This window comes from Rana temporaria, chromosome 5 (genome assembly GCF_905171775.1).
Source record: "Rana temporaria chromosome 5, aRanTem1.1, whole genome shotgun sequence".
Classification (NCBI taxonomy): Eukaryota; Metazoa; Chordata; class Amphibia; order Anura; family Ranidae; genus Rana; species Rana temporaria.
The window spans coordinates 29,793,094-29,810,942 of record NC_053493.1 but is presented as its reverse complement, the minus strand read 5'-3'; the positions used below and the strand labels follow the sequence as shown (position 1 = coordinate 29,810,942).

Below are 17,849 nucleotides of genomic sequence, written 5' to 3'. Positions count from 1 at the left end.
CTTGCTATTGGCTGCTCCACCGCGAGTCCTACGAGTTATCACAGTCCACGGACCAAATACATCAACTCCAACGTAGGTGAAGGGTGGATCTGTACTTAGGCGATCAAATGGCAGGCTTGCCATTTGTTGTAGTTGGTGTCTACCTCTTAACTTGCGACACTTGACACATTTAAAAAGCAGGGAAGAAACACATCTCTTCATTCCAACAATCCACAAGCCAGCTGACCTGATAGCGCCTTCTGTAAATTGTCGGCCTTGGTGTTGTATTAGTTCGTGATGGTGCCGTATTAGAAGAGTGGCAATGTGGTGCTGACCTGGTATGATGACAGGGTTTTGTTCCTTGCTGCACAGGTCAGATTTCTCTATTCGACCTCCAACTCGTAGCAACTGATTGTCATCGACTACAGGGTTCAGATTAAATAGTGAACTACCCTTTGATAGAGGTATTCCACCTTTGAATCTGTGCAACTCTTCCATGTACACTTCTTGTTGTACACAGCGAATGATAACCCTTTCCGCCTGCTCAATTTCCGTTGCAGTAGGGAGGTTGGTACAGATATGCCAGCCATGACATTCTGAAGTTGAGCTCCTTTTAAAACAATGGGCAATGTGTATCAAATAAGCAACAGCCCTAACAGCTGATGACCAGGTTGAGAAACGTTCAAAACGATGCGACTTTAGTTTTTGTTCTGAACTCGCAGAGGTACACAGTGTGGTGTACATAGACCTGATTTCTTTATCATCGTCAGGATGTACCAGTTCATAGGTAGTGTCCGTGGAAATTGAGTAGGAGTTTTCAGAAAGAAATCTTGGAGGCGACAGCCACAAGCAGTCGAGGAGAGCTACTGGAGATATAGCTCTTGTCCCACAATCGGCAGGATTAAGGTCAGTGGGAATATGATGCCATTGCTTTGGCAAGGAGAACCTTCTGATACGTTGTACTCTATTGCTGACGTACACGTAAAATTGTTTAGTTTGGTTGTAAATGTAACCAAGCACTATCTTGCTGTCTGTGTAAAATGTGAAGGAATCAATGTTAATGTCCATTTCACTCTTTATGACTTCAGCTATTTCCACTGCTAGCACAGCTGCACAAAGTTCAAGTCTGGGTATGGTATGTGCGGGTTTTGGTGTTAGCTTTGTCTTGCCTAGAACAAAGTTGCAGTGTATGTCTCCATTAACTCCTGAGGTCTTCAAATAGGCCACTGCAGCTATAGCTTCAACTGATGCATCAGAGAAAATATGGATTTCCCTCTGGACAGCGGCTGAGATGGAGACTGGGGCATAGCAACGTGGAATTTGGAGCTGTTCTAATGTCTTCAGAGAACCTCTCCATTTCTCCCATCTTTGTTGGTTCTCAATAGGTAACGGAGTGTCCCAATCTATGTTATCAGTAGTAAGCTGTCTTAATAACATCTTACCTTGGATGGTGACTGGGGCTATAAATCCCAGTGGGTCGTAGATGCTGTTCACTACGGACAAGACTCCTCTCTTGGTGAAGGGTTTGTCACAGGTTGACACCTGGAAGGTGAATGTGTCTACTTTGATGTTCCACAGCAGACCTAGACTTCTCTGCATAGGGGGTGTGTCTGACCCAAGGTCAAGGTCTTTCACACTGGCAGCATAGTCCTCAGGGTGAAATGCATTCTATAGCTCTTGGCTGTTAGATATAATTTTGTGAAGTCTCAAGTTTGCTACAGCTAGCATCTCCTTTGTTCTGGTAAGAAGATTAATTGCTTCTTTAGCAGTAGGAAAGGATTTGAGCCCGTCATCTACGTAAAAGTTCCTTTCAACAAATTGACGAGCATCGGATCCATACTCAGCTTCTCCAAGCTGAGCTGTCTTTTTTAGTCCATAGATTGCTACAGCTGGGGAAGGGCTGTTCCCAAAGACATGTGCCCTCATTCGGTAATCAATTACCTCTTTGTTGATGTCGTTGTCCTTGTGCCATAGAAACCTGAGGTAATTCCTGTTATCTTCCTTGACGATGAAGCAGTGGAACATTTGTTGAATGTCGGCCATCACCGCTACAGGTTCTTGACGAAAGCGAATTAGGACTCCAATGAGGTTGTTGTTCAAGTTGGGCCCTGTGAGGAGCATGTCGTTAAGTGAGAAGCCTTCATGTTGGGCACTGGAGTCAAAGACAACTCTGATTTGGTCTGGCTTTCGTGGGTGATACACACCGAAGGAAGGGAGGTACCAGCATTCTTCTCCTTCTTTCAATGGGGGTGCGGGTTCGGCATGACCCCTGTCAAAGATATTCTGTATGAAGTCCACAAAATGTCTTTCCATCTCTGGCTTCCTGCTTAAGGTACGCTTTAAGGAGGAGAATCTTTTGACTGCTTGATGTAGATTGTTTGGTAGCTTCTCTCTCGGGAGGCGAAAGGGTAGGGGTGCTACCCAGCTATTGGAATCTTCCTGAAAGAACTCATTGTCCATTACTTTAAGGAATTCTTTGTCTTCTGCCGAAGGAGCCAACTTGTCGTCTTCACTGCTTACATTGAAAACTGTAGAACCAAAGCTGTCATCGTAGGTGCGGGAAAGGTTTGTGTTGCAATGTTGCAACTTGCAGCTAGTTACCTTCTCCTTTACCCAGTAGTGATGTGGGCATGGCTCAAAGTGAGTATTACGACCATTTGGCAATACATTTGTCTTGAATGAAGAAATGTTAGTAGGCCTTTTCATTTTGCCTATACAGACGTTGCCTATGATGACCCAGCCTAAGTCCAGGTACTGGGTGAATGGGGCCTCTGGAGGTCCGCTGACCTGCCTGTGTACCTTGTGGATCCTTAGAATATCTCTTCCCAGCAGAAGAAGGATTTTAGCATCTTTGTCAAGTGGTGGGATTTCACTGGCTATTGACCTTAGATGAGGGTGGTAGAAGGCAACTTCTGGTGTAGGTATTTCTTCTTTGTTGGCTGGTATCTGGTTACACTCTACAAGTGTAGGTAAGGGTAATTGTAGGTTATTTTCTAGGGAGGACACAATAAATCCATGAGCCCTTCTTCCAAAAACCTCTGTAGTTCCACTACAAGTGCCTAAGGTGTAAGGGTGAACCTCTCCTTTTGTGCAAAATAGATCGAACAGTTCGGATCGTGCAAGCGATCGATTGCTTTGATCGTCTAAGATAGCATACACCCTTAAAGTCTTTTCTGGCTGATCCTTGTGATGAATATTCACTAGGCATATTTTAGCGCAAGATTTGTCACAGTGGTCTTCCCCACAGACTTCGGTGCACGAAGAAAATACCATGGTGGAATTAGGTACGTGATCTGTACTCTTCCCGCTGTGGTTCTGTCCAGGAGGAAGGTCTGCATGTTGTGAAGGATTGGACTCAAGGGGATGGAGTGCTTGCACATGGTCCTCGGAACCACACTCTATGCACTTGATAGGAGTTTTACATTCCTTGGCAAAGTGATCGGTGGAAGCACAGCATCTATAACATACCCCAAAAGTCTTTAGGAGTTCCTTCCGTTCTTGTAGGGGCTTCTTTCTGAAACCGATACATTTTTTGAGGGGATGAGGCTTCTTGTGGATGGGACATAATCGGTTTGGGTTTTCGATCTTGCCGCTCTTGTTTGGGGCGGGAGTGGGAATAATGTCTGTCTTCCTAACAGACACGGGACCTCTGCGGTTCCTGTAGCTAGTATGTAGGTTGTCACCTTTAGGTGAGGGAGTATTGAACTCGCTGAATGCAAAACTAGGATCGTTCTTGGTGTCAGCAATGTTCCTGACGAAATTGCAGAAGTAGGAGAACGGGGGAAAGGAAACCTTGTTTTCCCGTTTGTATGATGACCCAACTTGGATCCACTTTTCTTGTAGGCCATGCGGAAGCTTGCAAACGATAGGGTTAACTCCTCGAGCAGTGTCCAGGTAACTGAGGCCAGGTAGCTTAGGGTCAGTTTTGGCAAGCTGGACTTCGAGAAGAAGGTCACTGAGTCTCTGGAACTCTTTATTGTCCTTACCAGATATCCTTGGGAAATTTTTCTATCGTTTGAGCAATGCATTCTCTATGGCTTCAGGACTACCGTAAGTCTGTTCTAGACGCTCCCATGCTGCGGTGAGACCTGCAGTTGGATTGTCGATGTAAACTGACCTGAGGCTCTTGACACGTTCTGTAGACTGTGGGCCAAGCAACCCGATCAGCAGATCCAGCTCACGATCGGCAGTAATACCGATACCGCCTAATGTAGTTTTGAAAGCGGCTTTCCAGCTTCTATAATTTTCAGGATGGTCGTCGAAGTTTACTAGGCCTGACTTGGCGAGCTCATGTCGAAGTAAGTACTTTACTACCTCTGTTGTATCGGTTGCCTCTGACTTTACATAGGAGGTTGCTGGTTGATTGTTGTGGATTGCATTGTTTATGGTATCGTTGCAAAGAGACGTGGGAAGATATGGTGCAGCAAGGGCATTCAGCTGAATTGTTGGGTGAAGGTCTGGAACAGTACTGTTAGCAGGAGGCTGGCGACTTGCTTGCGGATTAGTGTGCCGTTTTGTGACATATGCGGGATCAGCATGACAGTAGGGAGCTGCACTGGGGTGGGTTTGCATGTAGGAAGTGGCTGGAACAGCTTTTACCTGATGATGTGGTGAAGTCCTTGCGTTGCCGTGAAACGTGGAGGTAATTGAGTGTTCACTGCTGTGGTTTAGAACATAGTTCTTAGTGCGTTCAAAAGGATCTTCTACATCTGCCTTGACGCTGACCCTTTCGCTAGCGTTTTCATCTGCACCGATAGCTTGTTCCAAAACCTTTAGTTTTGCTGCAGCTGCCTCGTAGTTGCTCTGTTCCTTTAAAGCTTCAATTGCTGCCCTTTGACGTGCCGTTTGAGCTTCTATTGCTGCCTTTTGATGCGCTGCCTCGGCTTCCATTACTGCCTTTTGATGCGCTGCCTCGGTTTCCATTTCTGCTCTCTTTTTTGCATATGCGGCCCGTACCTTGATAGCCTCTGCTTCGGCGCGGGCATTTATTAGCTGTTCACTAAGCGTTGAGTGCCTTGAACTTCGGGATCTAGAGGAACCTTTAGAACGTCTGGTGGATACAGATTTGTGAGATACAGTGTCCCGTGGCAGCATTAATTTTGCTTCTGCCTTTGCTTTAGTTCGCTGGATAAAGCTTTCTCTTTCCTCATTAAGAAGCTGGGCATTGTTAAGTTGCTCTAAGGACTCCTCAGTGTTGATGCTTTGCAGAATAGTTTTATATTTATTGCTTGTAGTCTGGTAGAGTTCATATGAAGCAGAGAGATGCTTTATGGCGCCCTCTAGTTGCAGTACCTCATGGCTGGGACATGAAATCACATCAATGTGGGTGAGGATTTTATCCCAAATCTGCTTCAAACTGGTTGCTAGTTCAGTTCTCATGGATTCATAGTTCTCTTTAACCTTCCAAGTGGGTTTCACAGAGCGTTTGGTCAATGCAGTGGACTCTGGGTCCTCATCCTGGCTTTCTCTGTGTGGTGCATGCTGTGGTGTTTCATCACACACTGAGCCCTTTCCACTCATGATGGCCTGCAGTACACAGGCTTGACTGTAGCAGTGAAGAGTGTCTGTATACTGTGAGGAGCTGTAACAAGCTGTGCTGGGGTTGTATGCAGAATTCTCATGCAATACACACAGTTACACTTCACTATGATCTGTCCTGTGATGCAGTTATCTCTGTGCAGGCTGCTGGATACGTTCTTTTACTATTCTGAATCGGCTGCAAAGGCTATGAATGTGGTTTTCAGTAGCACATGGAGCTCATTGCCCTGAAGAGATTATCCATCCCAAATCACCTTTCCAGATAGCTTACTCAGTCACAACTCACATGAAAGAAGATCTGGCGATGTTTATTCGTCGTATGATCCGTAGAATGCAAGTTACAACAGGTAAAAGAACGATTCTTCCATGCAGGTAGAAGAAACATACAGGTCACATGAATTACAGCATTAAAATGACTGATACAGAAAAGAGGGGGAGGAGACTGAGCAGCATGGAAACTACGGAAGGCCACAAGAGACAAACTAGATAGACATTAAAGAGACAGTACATAATAAAATAATATCATGTAACATGACATGGGGTATCTCAGCCAACGGGCAGGGGTTTTCTTGGATTCCTTGGCCTGCTGGGAGAGCCTGTATATTTGGGTGGAGTCAGTTGATCAGTGTTCTGTGTCACCTGGACGGCTGTCTTGGTGGACGTGTCTCGTGTTGCCCTGGGCTGCTAGGCCAGAGATTGGGCCTATCCCATGGGCATCTGGCTGCTAGGCTGCCTGAGGGCCTATCCAGAAGCAAAAGAGCAGCGCAGGGTTTGGATTGCGGCTTGCAGTCCAACCAGAAGTGACGGTTCTGCCAGCCGGAGTGGTCAGAGGTAGAACGGAAGCTGTTGCCACTAAGGGACCAACCACCTTATTACCAGCAGTGACCTCAGTGAGTAACTGAAGGAAGTACCGATGCAATATTCTCACTGAACAAGCACGGTGGAGAGTCGGGAAACTTCAGGCGGTGATTAAGCTTTTTCAGGCCTTCCCTCCCAGGCCATGAAAAGTGTGCCAAGGCATGTGATCTCCTGTGGCTTAGACTTGTCCCAAACCCAGGCCATAGTCACATAGTTACTGTCTGGTGGTGTGCCCCTATCGTATAGATATTGGAGTACAATTCGAGATTTTCCTAGCTTGTGACGGAAAATATTGATTATATGAAGACAGGAGGCGAGTATCTTATGCATTATCTTTCTTTAATAATGCCCATAGCAGAAATACAGTAAACATTTATTGTAACTTAAAAGAAAAAATTCAAAGAACTACCCTTTCCAGCAGTCCCTGGGCCAGCGTAGCCCCTCCCAGACCGTAATCTATATAAGGGACTGTCTGAGGTAACCTATTCCTCTTTCTTCATGCGAATTAGTGTAAACAGGAACCGAAAGTCCAATTAGACATCTCCGCGGCTGCCGGGAACCTTCCGACCGGAACACAACATCTGAATCTGGAGGAAACGAAAGGACAAGGCCAACACGGACCAACTTCATCCGGACCAACTTCATCCCAACGGGGACTATAGGAAAACCAAAACCATTCGGAGCCGACCGGTCAGTCGTCTTCAGGAACATGGACCAACGGATTCAGTCAACGGCATCCCGACTCCGGATCTGGAACGTAGTAGGAGCCTCCATCTGCAGTGAACTAAACCCATGGATCGAAACGGAACAGCAATCCCGACGGGGTTAGTGAAAACGAACTCCCGGGGCGTACCAGCCTCCGACTTGCAGGGTGTGTGGTTCAACAATCTAGAACGAGAGAGAGACAACCTCGTGACAGAGTTGGGTCGGGAGGGAAGATACTTGCCTCCTGTCTTCATATAATCAATATTTTCCGTCACAAGCTAGGAAAATCTCGAATTATACCTCAGACAGGAGGCTCATATCTTATGCAAGTTCAAAGCTATAACAATGCATATATAGATGATAACAAATGAAACAACTACAAAATTGATATAGATATGTGTTCCTCCGATCCAAGCAGAATTGGCGGAAAGCAATCGTGGTTACCAGTCTGCCGCTAGCCGTAAATCCTATAGGGAGCCGCCCGGGTGATGACCTAGGAGCCACCGCTCCACTGGAGGGGTGGGCGCCCACGGGGTTACGTAAGACCCTGCCATTTCCATGATTGATCGTACCCCTCTGGCTAGCGTAGCTGAGGAAACCGGAAACTGAGGTTTAGCGTAGGAATGAGGAGTAGGAAGAGATGCGAAGATCGCAGTGGGACCGTGAAGGACTAAGAAATCCGTAGATAACGGAGTACGATGTGCGGGGAAGAACGGGTAGAAAAAACCAATGAAGTCCCGCCGCTGTCCTACACACGACGGAAAAACCCCGACTCTCCGAGGCGGGATCCGACGCCTGGAATGGCCAACGTCGTGACACCCGATATGCGTCTGACGGAATCAGACACGAGGGGGCAGAAGCTCAAACGACAATAACCTCCGACAGAGTGAGATTGTCCCCCCAGTCCTGGCACGTGGTCAGGACCACTGATCGCCTCCCAAGAGCGTTGATACCCTGGGTGTGATGGGCGTTGAAACTTAACGCTTACTAAGTCGGTACACCATGGGTGTTATCCCACCGGTAGTAAGTCTACAAGGGAGCGGTAGTCCGAGTTCGCAGCGCGGAAGGCGCAGGGGAGCTATAGGACCTCCCGGACTCAAACGAGTCCACCAGGTAGTTGGTCATCTCAGACGAACGCCTTCATGAGGTTAACTTGTCGTTGATCACCAACTAACCCAGAGTCCTCCGGATGATAGAAATGTATATCTAGTCCCAAGGCCTAGATCAAGGCAAGTGGAACCCCCGTTATAAAAGAAAAGGTCGCTGTCCGTGACCGACACCCCGAAAACCCAACCATGCGAAGAGAAGTAGGACGTGCGTCGTGAATAGAGGGTGCAGATCCCCGTACAGACTGGGGAAAGAAAGGATCCCATAAGGGAGCAAGGGCCAGGAACACTGACCGGTGCAGTCGTCAGTCGATGGAATTGGGCGGGTAACGAGAATTCCAATCTACCACCATAGCGGAAGTGCCTGGGGTACATTTCGCAGCTGGAACGATGTCGCGTTCCAGGCAGAAATGTCAGAGATCTTGCTAGATCCGTTAGGATTTTGGGTCAAGGACCCCCCAAGCGAAGGTCGTACTGGACCGCGGATACGGTGTCCATACTCAAGAACACACCCTAGGTGGACGTATGTGGCATTATAGTCCTGATGGCAAGACGGTCGTCAGGATTTCCACGTGTAAACGTGCAGCAGAGACTCCGCTGTGGGCCACGCCCCTCCTGTGGACGAGGGACCGCATCGAGTACCCCAACCGAGGTGGTTGGCAACCTATTCCAAGATGAATCCGTCGTGGAGTTGCAGGTGGACCTGCCGTGCCGTCTGTCGACCTGACATAGCCACCACCGTAGTTCAATTATGGCTTCCGTGTCCAGAGTGACGACGTCTGCACAGTGAAGCCCCTGGCAAAGACGTAGGGACTGAGACTCTGAAGGTCTCGATAGTAAAAAAAAGCTGGACAAATGGCCTGGATTAACGCCGGAAACAGGCCGACCAGGCGAGCCAGACCGCGTAAGGATACCCGTCGTTAGCCCAGCACGATACTGACCTCGTGCAGATGGCGGCCAAGTGGTCATGGGTAGCCGAAGGATCACTAGGTTGGTGTCCACCAAGAACCCTAAAACTCTACCTCCTGAGATGGGGAGAGGATAGATTCCCCGTGATCTATGGGGAACTGTCCCGGAGGCGTGTTCGTTCGCCAGGCGAGGGGTATGAGCCATTAAGAGTAGGTCGTTCAAGTAGATAATCAACCTCACCCTTTGTGTCGCAGAATGTCGTCACTGTATACAGTAATTACGAGAGATTTCTCAAGTTACTACCGGGCGATAACCGCCCTCCTTTCCTGACCAGGAAGACGTTGTTGGGGAAACCCGGGGAGAGCGGGTCCGTCTCCACTATCGTTTGGGTGAACCAGAGGCCCTGCAATTCGTTGTCTATTAGGGCGGTGTTCAGGTCTGAAGACCGAGGAAAGAGGGACTAGGTCCATCTCCGGTCCTCTAATCCTGATAGACCGGCACTGTACCGTGTTAGACTTTGATGACGTTTGGGCTCATCCGGGATGGAATAGAGCCCTGCCGTCTTGGAATATCGTAATCAGCGTGATCCCGACTAGCCTGCCCTCGGTGGTCGGACCGGGGTCTGATTCGGCTAGGTGAGACAGCTGGGGAACAAGCCACGTTAAGATTCGAGCGGCGGTGTCCAGTCGGACCCGTAGTGTCCACGCATCCCAGGAGGCGACCGCCCGTTTTGCCCAGCCCCGATTTGGGACAGGTCAGTCGGCTGTTCAGCGGCGTGGCCTGCTTACTAAGGTGTGGGATGATGGTGATAGGTCCCAAAGATCCAAGGCCCTGGTCTGTATGATCCGAAGGACCTCTCTATTCCCAGCTTGGGGGATTTCCCGTGTATGGTGGGATACCCCCAGGGTATGGGGTTCACCTCGGCAGTGTGCACAGCCATAAATGGTAAAGGAAGGGGGTTACGCCCTAAAAATGATTCGGTGAGTTTTTCGACCGATCTCCGGGTCCATTATGTGATATATTGGATCACCTCGGGCGGAGGTGCTCAGTCATCGGAGTGTGGATGGCATATCGCCCCCGGATCTATAATGGCTCTCTACGAGAATCCATAGAGTGTCACCCTGGGAAGAGGGTTGGCGTCGTCATAGAGCGCCATGTGCCCACTGCCCTAACACTCATCATCATTCTCATCATCTACAACGTCAGACTCAAGGTGTTAGCCGCCGCAGACTCCGCGGACAACTCTGGAAGAGTCCACGAATGGGTCTGGCTTAGTCTGTCTAACGGATCGCTGCCTCTGCATGTGCATCTCCCCGAGGCTCGGGGGTCGGTCGGAGTCTGGGAGGGCAGTGGGTCGGCAGTCCGGGTAGGGTACTGCCTGGGACATATTATTTACTTCCCCTGTCGGGGAGTCAAGGGCCACAGAAACGTGGCAGCGTTTTGGAACGCCCAGCCCTTCTCAGGGGCGGTAGACCGTTGCCGGATGGTCCGGGCATATGGTGTGCAGGCGGGGGTAACCGACGCCATGGTCGTCAAGATTGGTCTACCGATCAGTTTTGGCAACTGTGTAACACTGTTGAGATTTGGCCTCCTAGGACTGTGTCCACCCTATCCGGGGTACCGGCATGAACAATGCCATGATATTCATTAAATTGTAGAATCTTTGTACAATTCAATACAATTTTTTATACATATTTGTATAATTTATTTATATAATGAATATATAATTTGTATAATCCATCTATAATTTATTATTTGTAAAATTGAATAATGGATTTAGTTATATATTATAAGTAATAATATATATTAATAATAATAAATGTATTTATTATAGTTATTTAATACATTATTTATTAGGAGTATGTTGTAGGGAATAAATTCCCCGGAGATAAACATGCTATAATTTCTTTATTTAATTTATTGATTTATTGATCTATCTACATATTGATTATTTATTTATTAGGATAAATAAGGTATATGTTCTAGGGAATAAATTCCCCAGAAATATAATTTGAGTATATATTGAATTATTTATTGTAGATTCGGTTATTTAAATTATTTAATTTAATTAATTTATTTATTTATTTATTAGATATTGATTCATTGGAATGAAATATATATATTTATATATATATATATATATATATATATATATATATATATATATATATATATATATATATATATATATATATATATATCTGAAAAGATGTACTGCCATCTAGTGGTTAAAAGCATGGTGAAACAGCAGCAGGTTCCTGGCTACGACACCGCTGGGAAGGACATCCTGCGGTGTGAGGGGAGCCTGACGGGATTCTAACTCCAGAGGCGAAGTCTTGCGAGACTACGGCCTCTGGAGTTCTTATTGGCCCGAGGTTGTGAGGGACGGAACGGTCGATGAGAACCGTTCTCCCCTGTCTCGCTCTCGATACCGAGAGAGGTACCGAAAGAGAGGAGAGGAGCGGCCGCGGCGGAGACCCCGCCCCCCACCTGAGCGCGCGAAGGGAAGCGTGGGGAGGGGGGGGGGACAGTTGCCCAGGCATGGCGCCCGCCGAGGGAGCGAATGAAAAACAGCGCGAATCCCGCACGGACGCCGCAGTGCTCCGGCGTCAAAGAAAGGGAAAAAAACCCGAGCAAAGAATCAAAGAATTGGAAACAAACAAACGTGGCCTCTCAAACATATCTGCCTGACACCGCTCCGGTGTCAGGCAGACAGAAATAAAGCACAGAAACGGGGGATAGCAGGGAGAACCCCCAGTATTCCACATCTTCCAAAACTACAAAACAATCAATTCCGACAAAATACCTGACACCGGGGCATTCGGTATAAGGGAGGAATTCCAGGGAAACTCCCCATGTTCCACAATACCTCAAACATATCAGTCAAGACTGAACAAAATCACCCGACACCGGGGCACTCGGTATCAGAGACCATATATACAATCAAACAATAAAGGTACATGAAACACCTATCTTGTAAATAATAAAGATACAATAAGTACCTATCCTGTAAATAATAAAGGTACATGAAATACCTATCTTGTAAATAATAAAGGTACATGAAATACTTATCTTGTGTGCTCTGCCATGAGCAGAAAGAAAGAGGAATAGGTTACCTCAGTCAGTCCCTTATATAGATTACGGTATGGGAGGGGCTACGCTGGCCCAGGGACTGCTGGGAAGGGTAGTTCTTTGAATTTTTTCTTTTAAGTTACAATAAATGTTTACTGTATTTCTGCTATGGGCATTATTAAAGAAAGATAATGCATAAGATATGAGCCTCCTGTCTGAGGTATAATCGGAATTAGGCTTTAAGCCATAAAAAATCTAGATACAATATTATGTAGCACTACCACCGAAGGAGCTGCTGGTTAGTTTTGGGTGGCATGTTACCTCTTATTCTCCGCCGTCTAGGGTACACGATGAGAGCTGAGAATTGCAGTGTCCACTTTTTAGATGTCTTTTTCTGTGCTTTATTACCCAATGGGGTAAAATAGTAAAAATAGTAGCAGCTGAAGAGGTAGAATTAGTAGGCAGTAGATTCAGGCGTATAACTCGGTTTGGAAACAATTCTGCTTCCAGCAATAAACTTTCGTCACCACACTAGCCAGAGTGGGTACAGTGCACCTGGATAGGCCTCTCTCACCAGCCTAGCAGCCAATGTGTCACACGGAACTTTAGCAAAGTCTCTGCCACAGACCTTCCCAAAGATGGAGATATTCTTGGTCCAGAATCCTTCTTACAGGATTGAGCACCCCGATCTCTTTTGAATAAACTTTAGTCAATTCAGGACTGACAGGCGATCATCATCCAGCCTCTCAGTAATGGTGCATTCTTCGATGAAGTCTAAGGCCTCTCCTGAGATACCAGCCTCGTGCTCGGTACTCCCCCAGACAGGTTCTTCATCGGTCGGCTTCCTACCTCAGGACGGACAGCGCAGGACCACTCTTCAACTGCAGAGCCAGTTTAACTACTGGGCCTACACTGTAGATTACTGCCCGGGACCAACGTGGTCCCGGAGCCAGGAACACTTAAACACGCACCCTCGGCCATGAGGGCCACACACGAGGGGTGGTGGGACGACATACCTGTGATCGGCGACCACGAACCAATGACGTCCGTCCCTTAAGTACTCTCCCCCAGCATGCACAGTGGGGCGACAAACCCCCGCTGATTGGCTGCTGAGAAAAAACACTCAATGCACCCTGACTCGACTGCTGCCACCCTTGGCCTGGGGTGGTACAGGCACCCCAGGCAGCAATAGTGGTCACTCACAGTACAGCCATGGCTGGAACAGAGGCCCAAAATTTGGAAACAAATCAGTCAGAGATAACTAATCCTCTGACTACCCTCTAAATTTATATCAGGGCCAGCAGAGAAAAACAGCTGCCCGCTACAATTATAAATAACTGCGGCACTAGTGTTCTATCTCAAATGTCGCTTTATGCAAAAAACATACCTCCTGAGATCTGGTTTGTGTAGACAGTATGGCAGCTTGCTGGCTTAACAAGATTTACAGGCAGTGTCAACTCACCAAAAAAGACAGAGTGGCATCCAATGTAGTTTACACTATATTGTCAAAAGTATTGGGACACATCCCTTTATACACACATGAACTTTAATGGCATCCCAGTCTTAGTCCGTAGGGTTCAATATTGCATTGGCCCACCTTTTGCAGCTATAATGGCTTGAACTCTTCGGGGAAGGCTGTCCACAAGGTTTAGTATTGTGTCTATGGCACTTATGTTGGACAAGAAGTCCTGGCTCGCAGTCTCTGCTCTAATTTATCCCAATTGTGTTTTATTGGGTTAAGATGCAGGCCAGTCAAGTTCCTCCACCCCAAAGACACCGCACAGTGGCCCGGATTCAGATAGAGATACGACAGCGTATCTCCTGATACGCCGTCGTATCTCTGAGTTCCGTCGGTCGGATCTATGCGGCTGATTCATAGAATCAGGTTCCGCATAGATCTCCCTAAGATTCGATAGGTGTAAGTGACTTACACCGTCGGATCTTAGGCTGGATCTTAGGCTGCAATCTCACGCTGGCCGCTAGGTGGCGCTTCCGTTTGTATACGCGAGGAATATGCAAATGGGGAGTTACGCCGATTCAGAAACGGCCAGCCCGACGCTTTTTTTTACGTCGTTTGCGTTTCGGCTTTTTCCGGCGGATAGTTACCCCTGCTATATGCGGCGTATCCTATGTTAAGTATGGCCATCGTTCCCGGGTCAAATTTTTAATTTTTTACGTTGTTTGCGTAAGTCGTTCACGAATACGGATGGACGTAATTTACGTTCACGCCAAAACCAATGACGTCTTAGCGACGTCATTTGGAGCAATGCACGCTGGGAAATTTAGCGGACGGCGCATGCGCCGTTCGTTCGGCGCATGCGCCGTTCGTTCGGCGCGGGGACGCACCTGATTTAAATTCTACATGCCCCCTAGCCGCGGAATTTGAATTCCGCCGGGGGATTTACGATACGCCGCCACAACTTTAGAGGCAAGTGCTTTCTGAATTAAGCACTTGCCTCTAAAACTTGCGCCGGCGTAACGTAAATAAGATAGGTTACGCGGATCTAAAGATCCGCTGACCTATCTGAATCCAGCCCAGTGTTTCTAAAACACTTTACATACTCAGGCTTATAATTCTGTTGTGAGCAGAACGGACAGCCCGACAGCTCATTGGAAAATGATGGAATCTCTGACTTCTCTATTAATGAAAAAATAAAATTAAGAATTGTTATGTTCCTTTTTGATCATACATCATCTCCCCTTTCTCTCTAGGCCCTTGGAGTAAATTCTCAAGACAGATTGCTCATTAGAAAAAAGATCAAAGACATGAGAGTGACAGTTGAGAGGCTCCGCAAAGCCAATGGAAAAATGGAGATGCAAAAGGAGAGACTCCGGAAGATGGAGCGTGATCAGCAAGTGCGGAGAGCAAGGCGGGAAGATGACATGCCCACAGATGGTGCACGGAGCACACCAGAACCATAACTGATGTATTCTGTGTGAATAGGACAATTCTACCACAATGAGTTTGGTGTACAATGTATGCAAGCCTCCAGGCACTGCACAGATCAGTGACAATGCTGGTACAAGAAGGGGTAAATACAAGCAAAAACAGCTCCACCCATAGCTGACTACTCCATTTTGGGTAGAGAGGGCAATGATTGATGCTCCAGAGGGGTTTTACTGCTATTTCCAACTTGACTGGGAGACCTTCTTTCCCCATAGCATGGCTCTGATATGGCTTTTCAGCTAATCTGCTAACATCAGCTGTATTGTTATCCAGTAAATTATGTCTATGCCTTCCTTCTTGTAGTGGATTCTCAATAGCAATTTATGGAGTTCAATAGCTCAAGTAGAATGCAGAGCTTAGCACAGGGGAGGACTAGGAACCTTTGGCCTGGAAGGGGGGGGGGGGGCAACACAAACAGTCATTTCATGGTAGGGATGACATTTTGTAAACTAAATAAAGTGTACTCAACAAACTTTGCTGCAATGCGGCATTGACTGGTGGACATAATGAAAGGTGGTGTTCCTCTAGAACAGCCTTTCTCAAACTTCCCCCCTCCCCCCTCCAAGGAACCCTTGAAATATTTTTTAGGTCTAGTGGTCATTGGGGGAAAATTACTCTTTCAAGTGGCATTGGCCTCAGAATTATGCATGGATCAATACATGAGAGGTCAGTCAGCTCAAGGAACCTCTAGCAACGTCTTGAGAAACCCTGGTTGAGAATGACTGGTCAAGAACATGGTTCATTTTTTACTCCAAAACAACATACTCATAGAGGTTCCCAGGAACTTTAATGCTCTGTACACACGATCGGTTCGTCTGATGAAAACGGACCGATGGACCGTTTTCATCGGACGAGCCGATCATGTGTGGGACTCATAGTTTTTTTCCCATTGGTGAAAAAAAAAATAGAACCTGTTTTAAATTTTTCTTATGGTTAAAAAAACGATAATTTAAAAAAACGATCGTCTGTACGGAAATCCATCGGTCAAAAATCCACGCATGCTCAGAATCAAGTCGACGCATGCTCGGAAAGCATTGAACTTCATTTTTCTCAGCAAGTCGTTGTGTTTTACGTCACCGCGTTGGACACGATCGGATTTTAAATCGATGGTGTGTAGGCAAGACTGATGAAAGTCAGCTTCATCGGATATCCGAAGAAAAAATCCATCGGTCCGTTTTCATCAGACGAACCGATCGTGTGTACAAGGCATTAGACTTGCAAGTGTAAGATGAAGAAAAACTCCAACAAATAAGCTCAATAACCCTGGCGAGGCAGCGCCCACACAGCAAGACTTCCCTCGATGAGTACCCAACAGTAACTCAAACCATAGTAGTACAGAAAGGAGCACCAGACTAAAACCCAATAAAAGAGTCCAAAAAAATGTTAATTATCGGTAAAAAAAGTCATATAAAACCATTCCGCTCATTTTGAGGGCAACACCACTCCTGTTCATCATTGCTTCTCAGCCACCACTGTCAAGTGGTTGCCCCATGTGGAGAGTTCAGTACTGGTTCTAATATAGTAATGTATAGGAAATAGTGCAGCGCAATATACAGGCATACCCCACTTTTAAATACACAATGGGACCAGAGCATGTATGTAAAACGAAAATGTACTTAAAGTGAAACAATACCTTTTTTCACTTCTAGGGTGTAGTAGGGGGTCAGGGGCTGTATTTGGGGTGTCAGGAGCTGTAGTGGGGGTGTCAGGGGCACACTGGAACAGGGTGGGCTATGCTCTTGAAGCTTCAGCTCCTTCTACTGCAGCTTCAAAATGTCTGTACAGTACTTGTAAGTCACTTTACATGCACTCGTACAAGTGAGTGTACTTAAAGCGGGGTATGCCTGTAAATACAATTAAACTAAAGTGCAAAACACAGTTGTTATACCAATAACAAATTAATCATGAATGGTGCATAAATAATGCAAAAAAAGTCCAAAAAGTGAAAAATTCCAAATACCAAAGGAATAGGGTGACAACCACTCCAAATCTTCACCGGTGACTTTTAACTTTAAATAAGTGATCCCTTCACCGTTAAGAATGGCTACTCTCACCTTAAGGTATGGACCCCTGTTTTACCAGGCAGTCATACCAGCAGAAATCGATAAACAGATAGGTGCAATATGTGGATAGCAAACTTCTTAGGCTCGGCAGCATTGAGATCGAGGATAAGAGAAAAAACAGATCTAAGTGCTCTCTGCTTTAAAAACGGCTTAGATTTATTAAAAAGGCATTAACAGGCTACTCACATTAGCCCGAAAGGCAAAACGGCAGAAAGGAATTACACACAACATGTGTCTTCTCAGAGATGGCAGCAAGTGACTTCAGGCCCCTTCCCCCGTACGCGTTACGTTGTAGCAACTTCCTCAGCGGGGCGGGGCCTTGAACGTCACTAGCCTGCCTGGTTCTAATATAGATCTGTTTTCTCAGAGTCCATTTAAATTTTATCCTGTATAAAAAATGGGTGTATGCAGCGCTAGTAGCATAAAATTAAAGGTAAGACCATAGTGTTTAAAGTAAAGTCCTTGTTCAGGAAAAGAAGCTGGAATAACCCACGGTGTAAACAAAGACACAATCAGGTGAGCATAAAAATATCCTCCACTGAACATCAACACACTGGGCCTCTTACCAAAACAACGGACCACTGAATTACAGGTGGTCAAACAAGCATGATGTATCCACAGTGCCACAAAACCAAGTCAATTGGATCATAGAATGGCTGGGTCTTGTAGTCT

General features: G+C 46.6%; 1 protein-coding gene across 4 annotated transcripts in view; it reads left to right on the top strand.

Moving 5' to 3' along the window:
• PPP1R9A (protein phosphatase 1 regulatory subunit 9A) overlaps positions 1–15,406 on the top strand; it is a 333,162-nt gene extending 317,756 nt beyond the window's left edge. For all 4 annotated transcript variants that reach the window (XM_040352313.1, XM_040352312.1, XM_040352310.1 and 1 more), the window contains one exon: positions 14,880–15,406. In XM_040352313.1, the coding sequence (XP_040208247.1) occupies positions 14,880–15,089 (210 nt within the window). In that variant the 3' untranslated portion in view covers positions 15,090–15,406. The remainder of the gene's footprint in view (positions 1–14,879) is intronic.
• Positions 15,407–17,849: the final 2,443 nt, after the last annotated feature.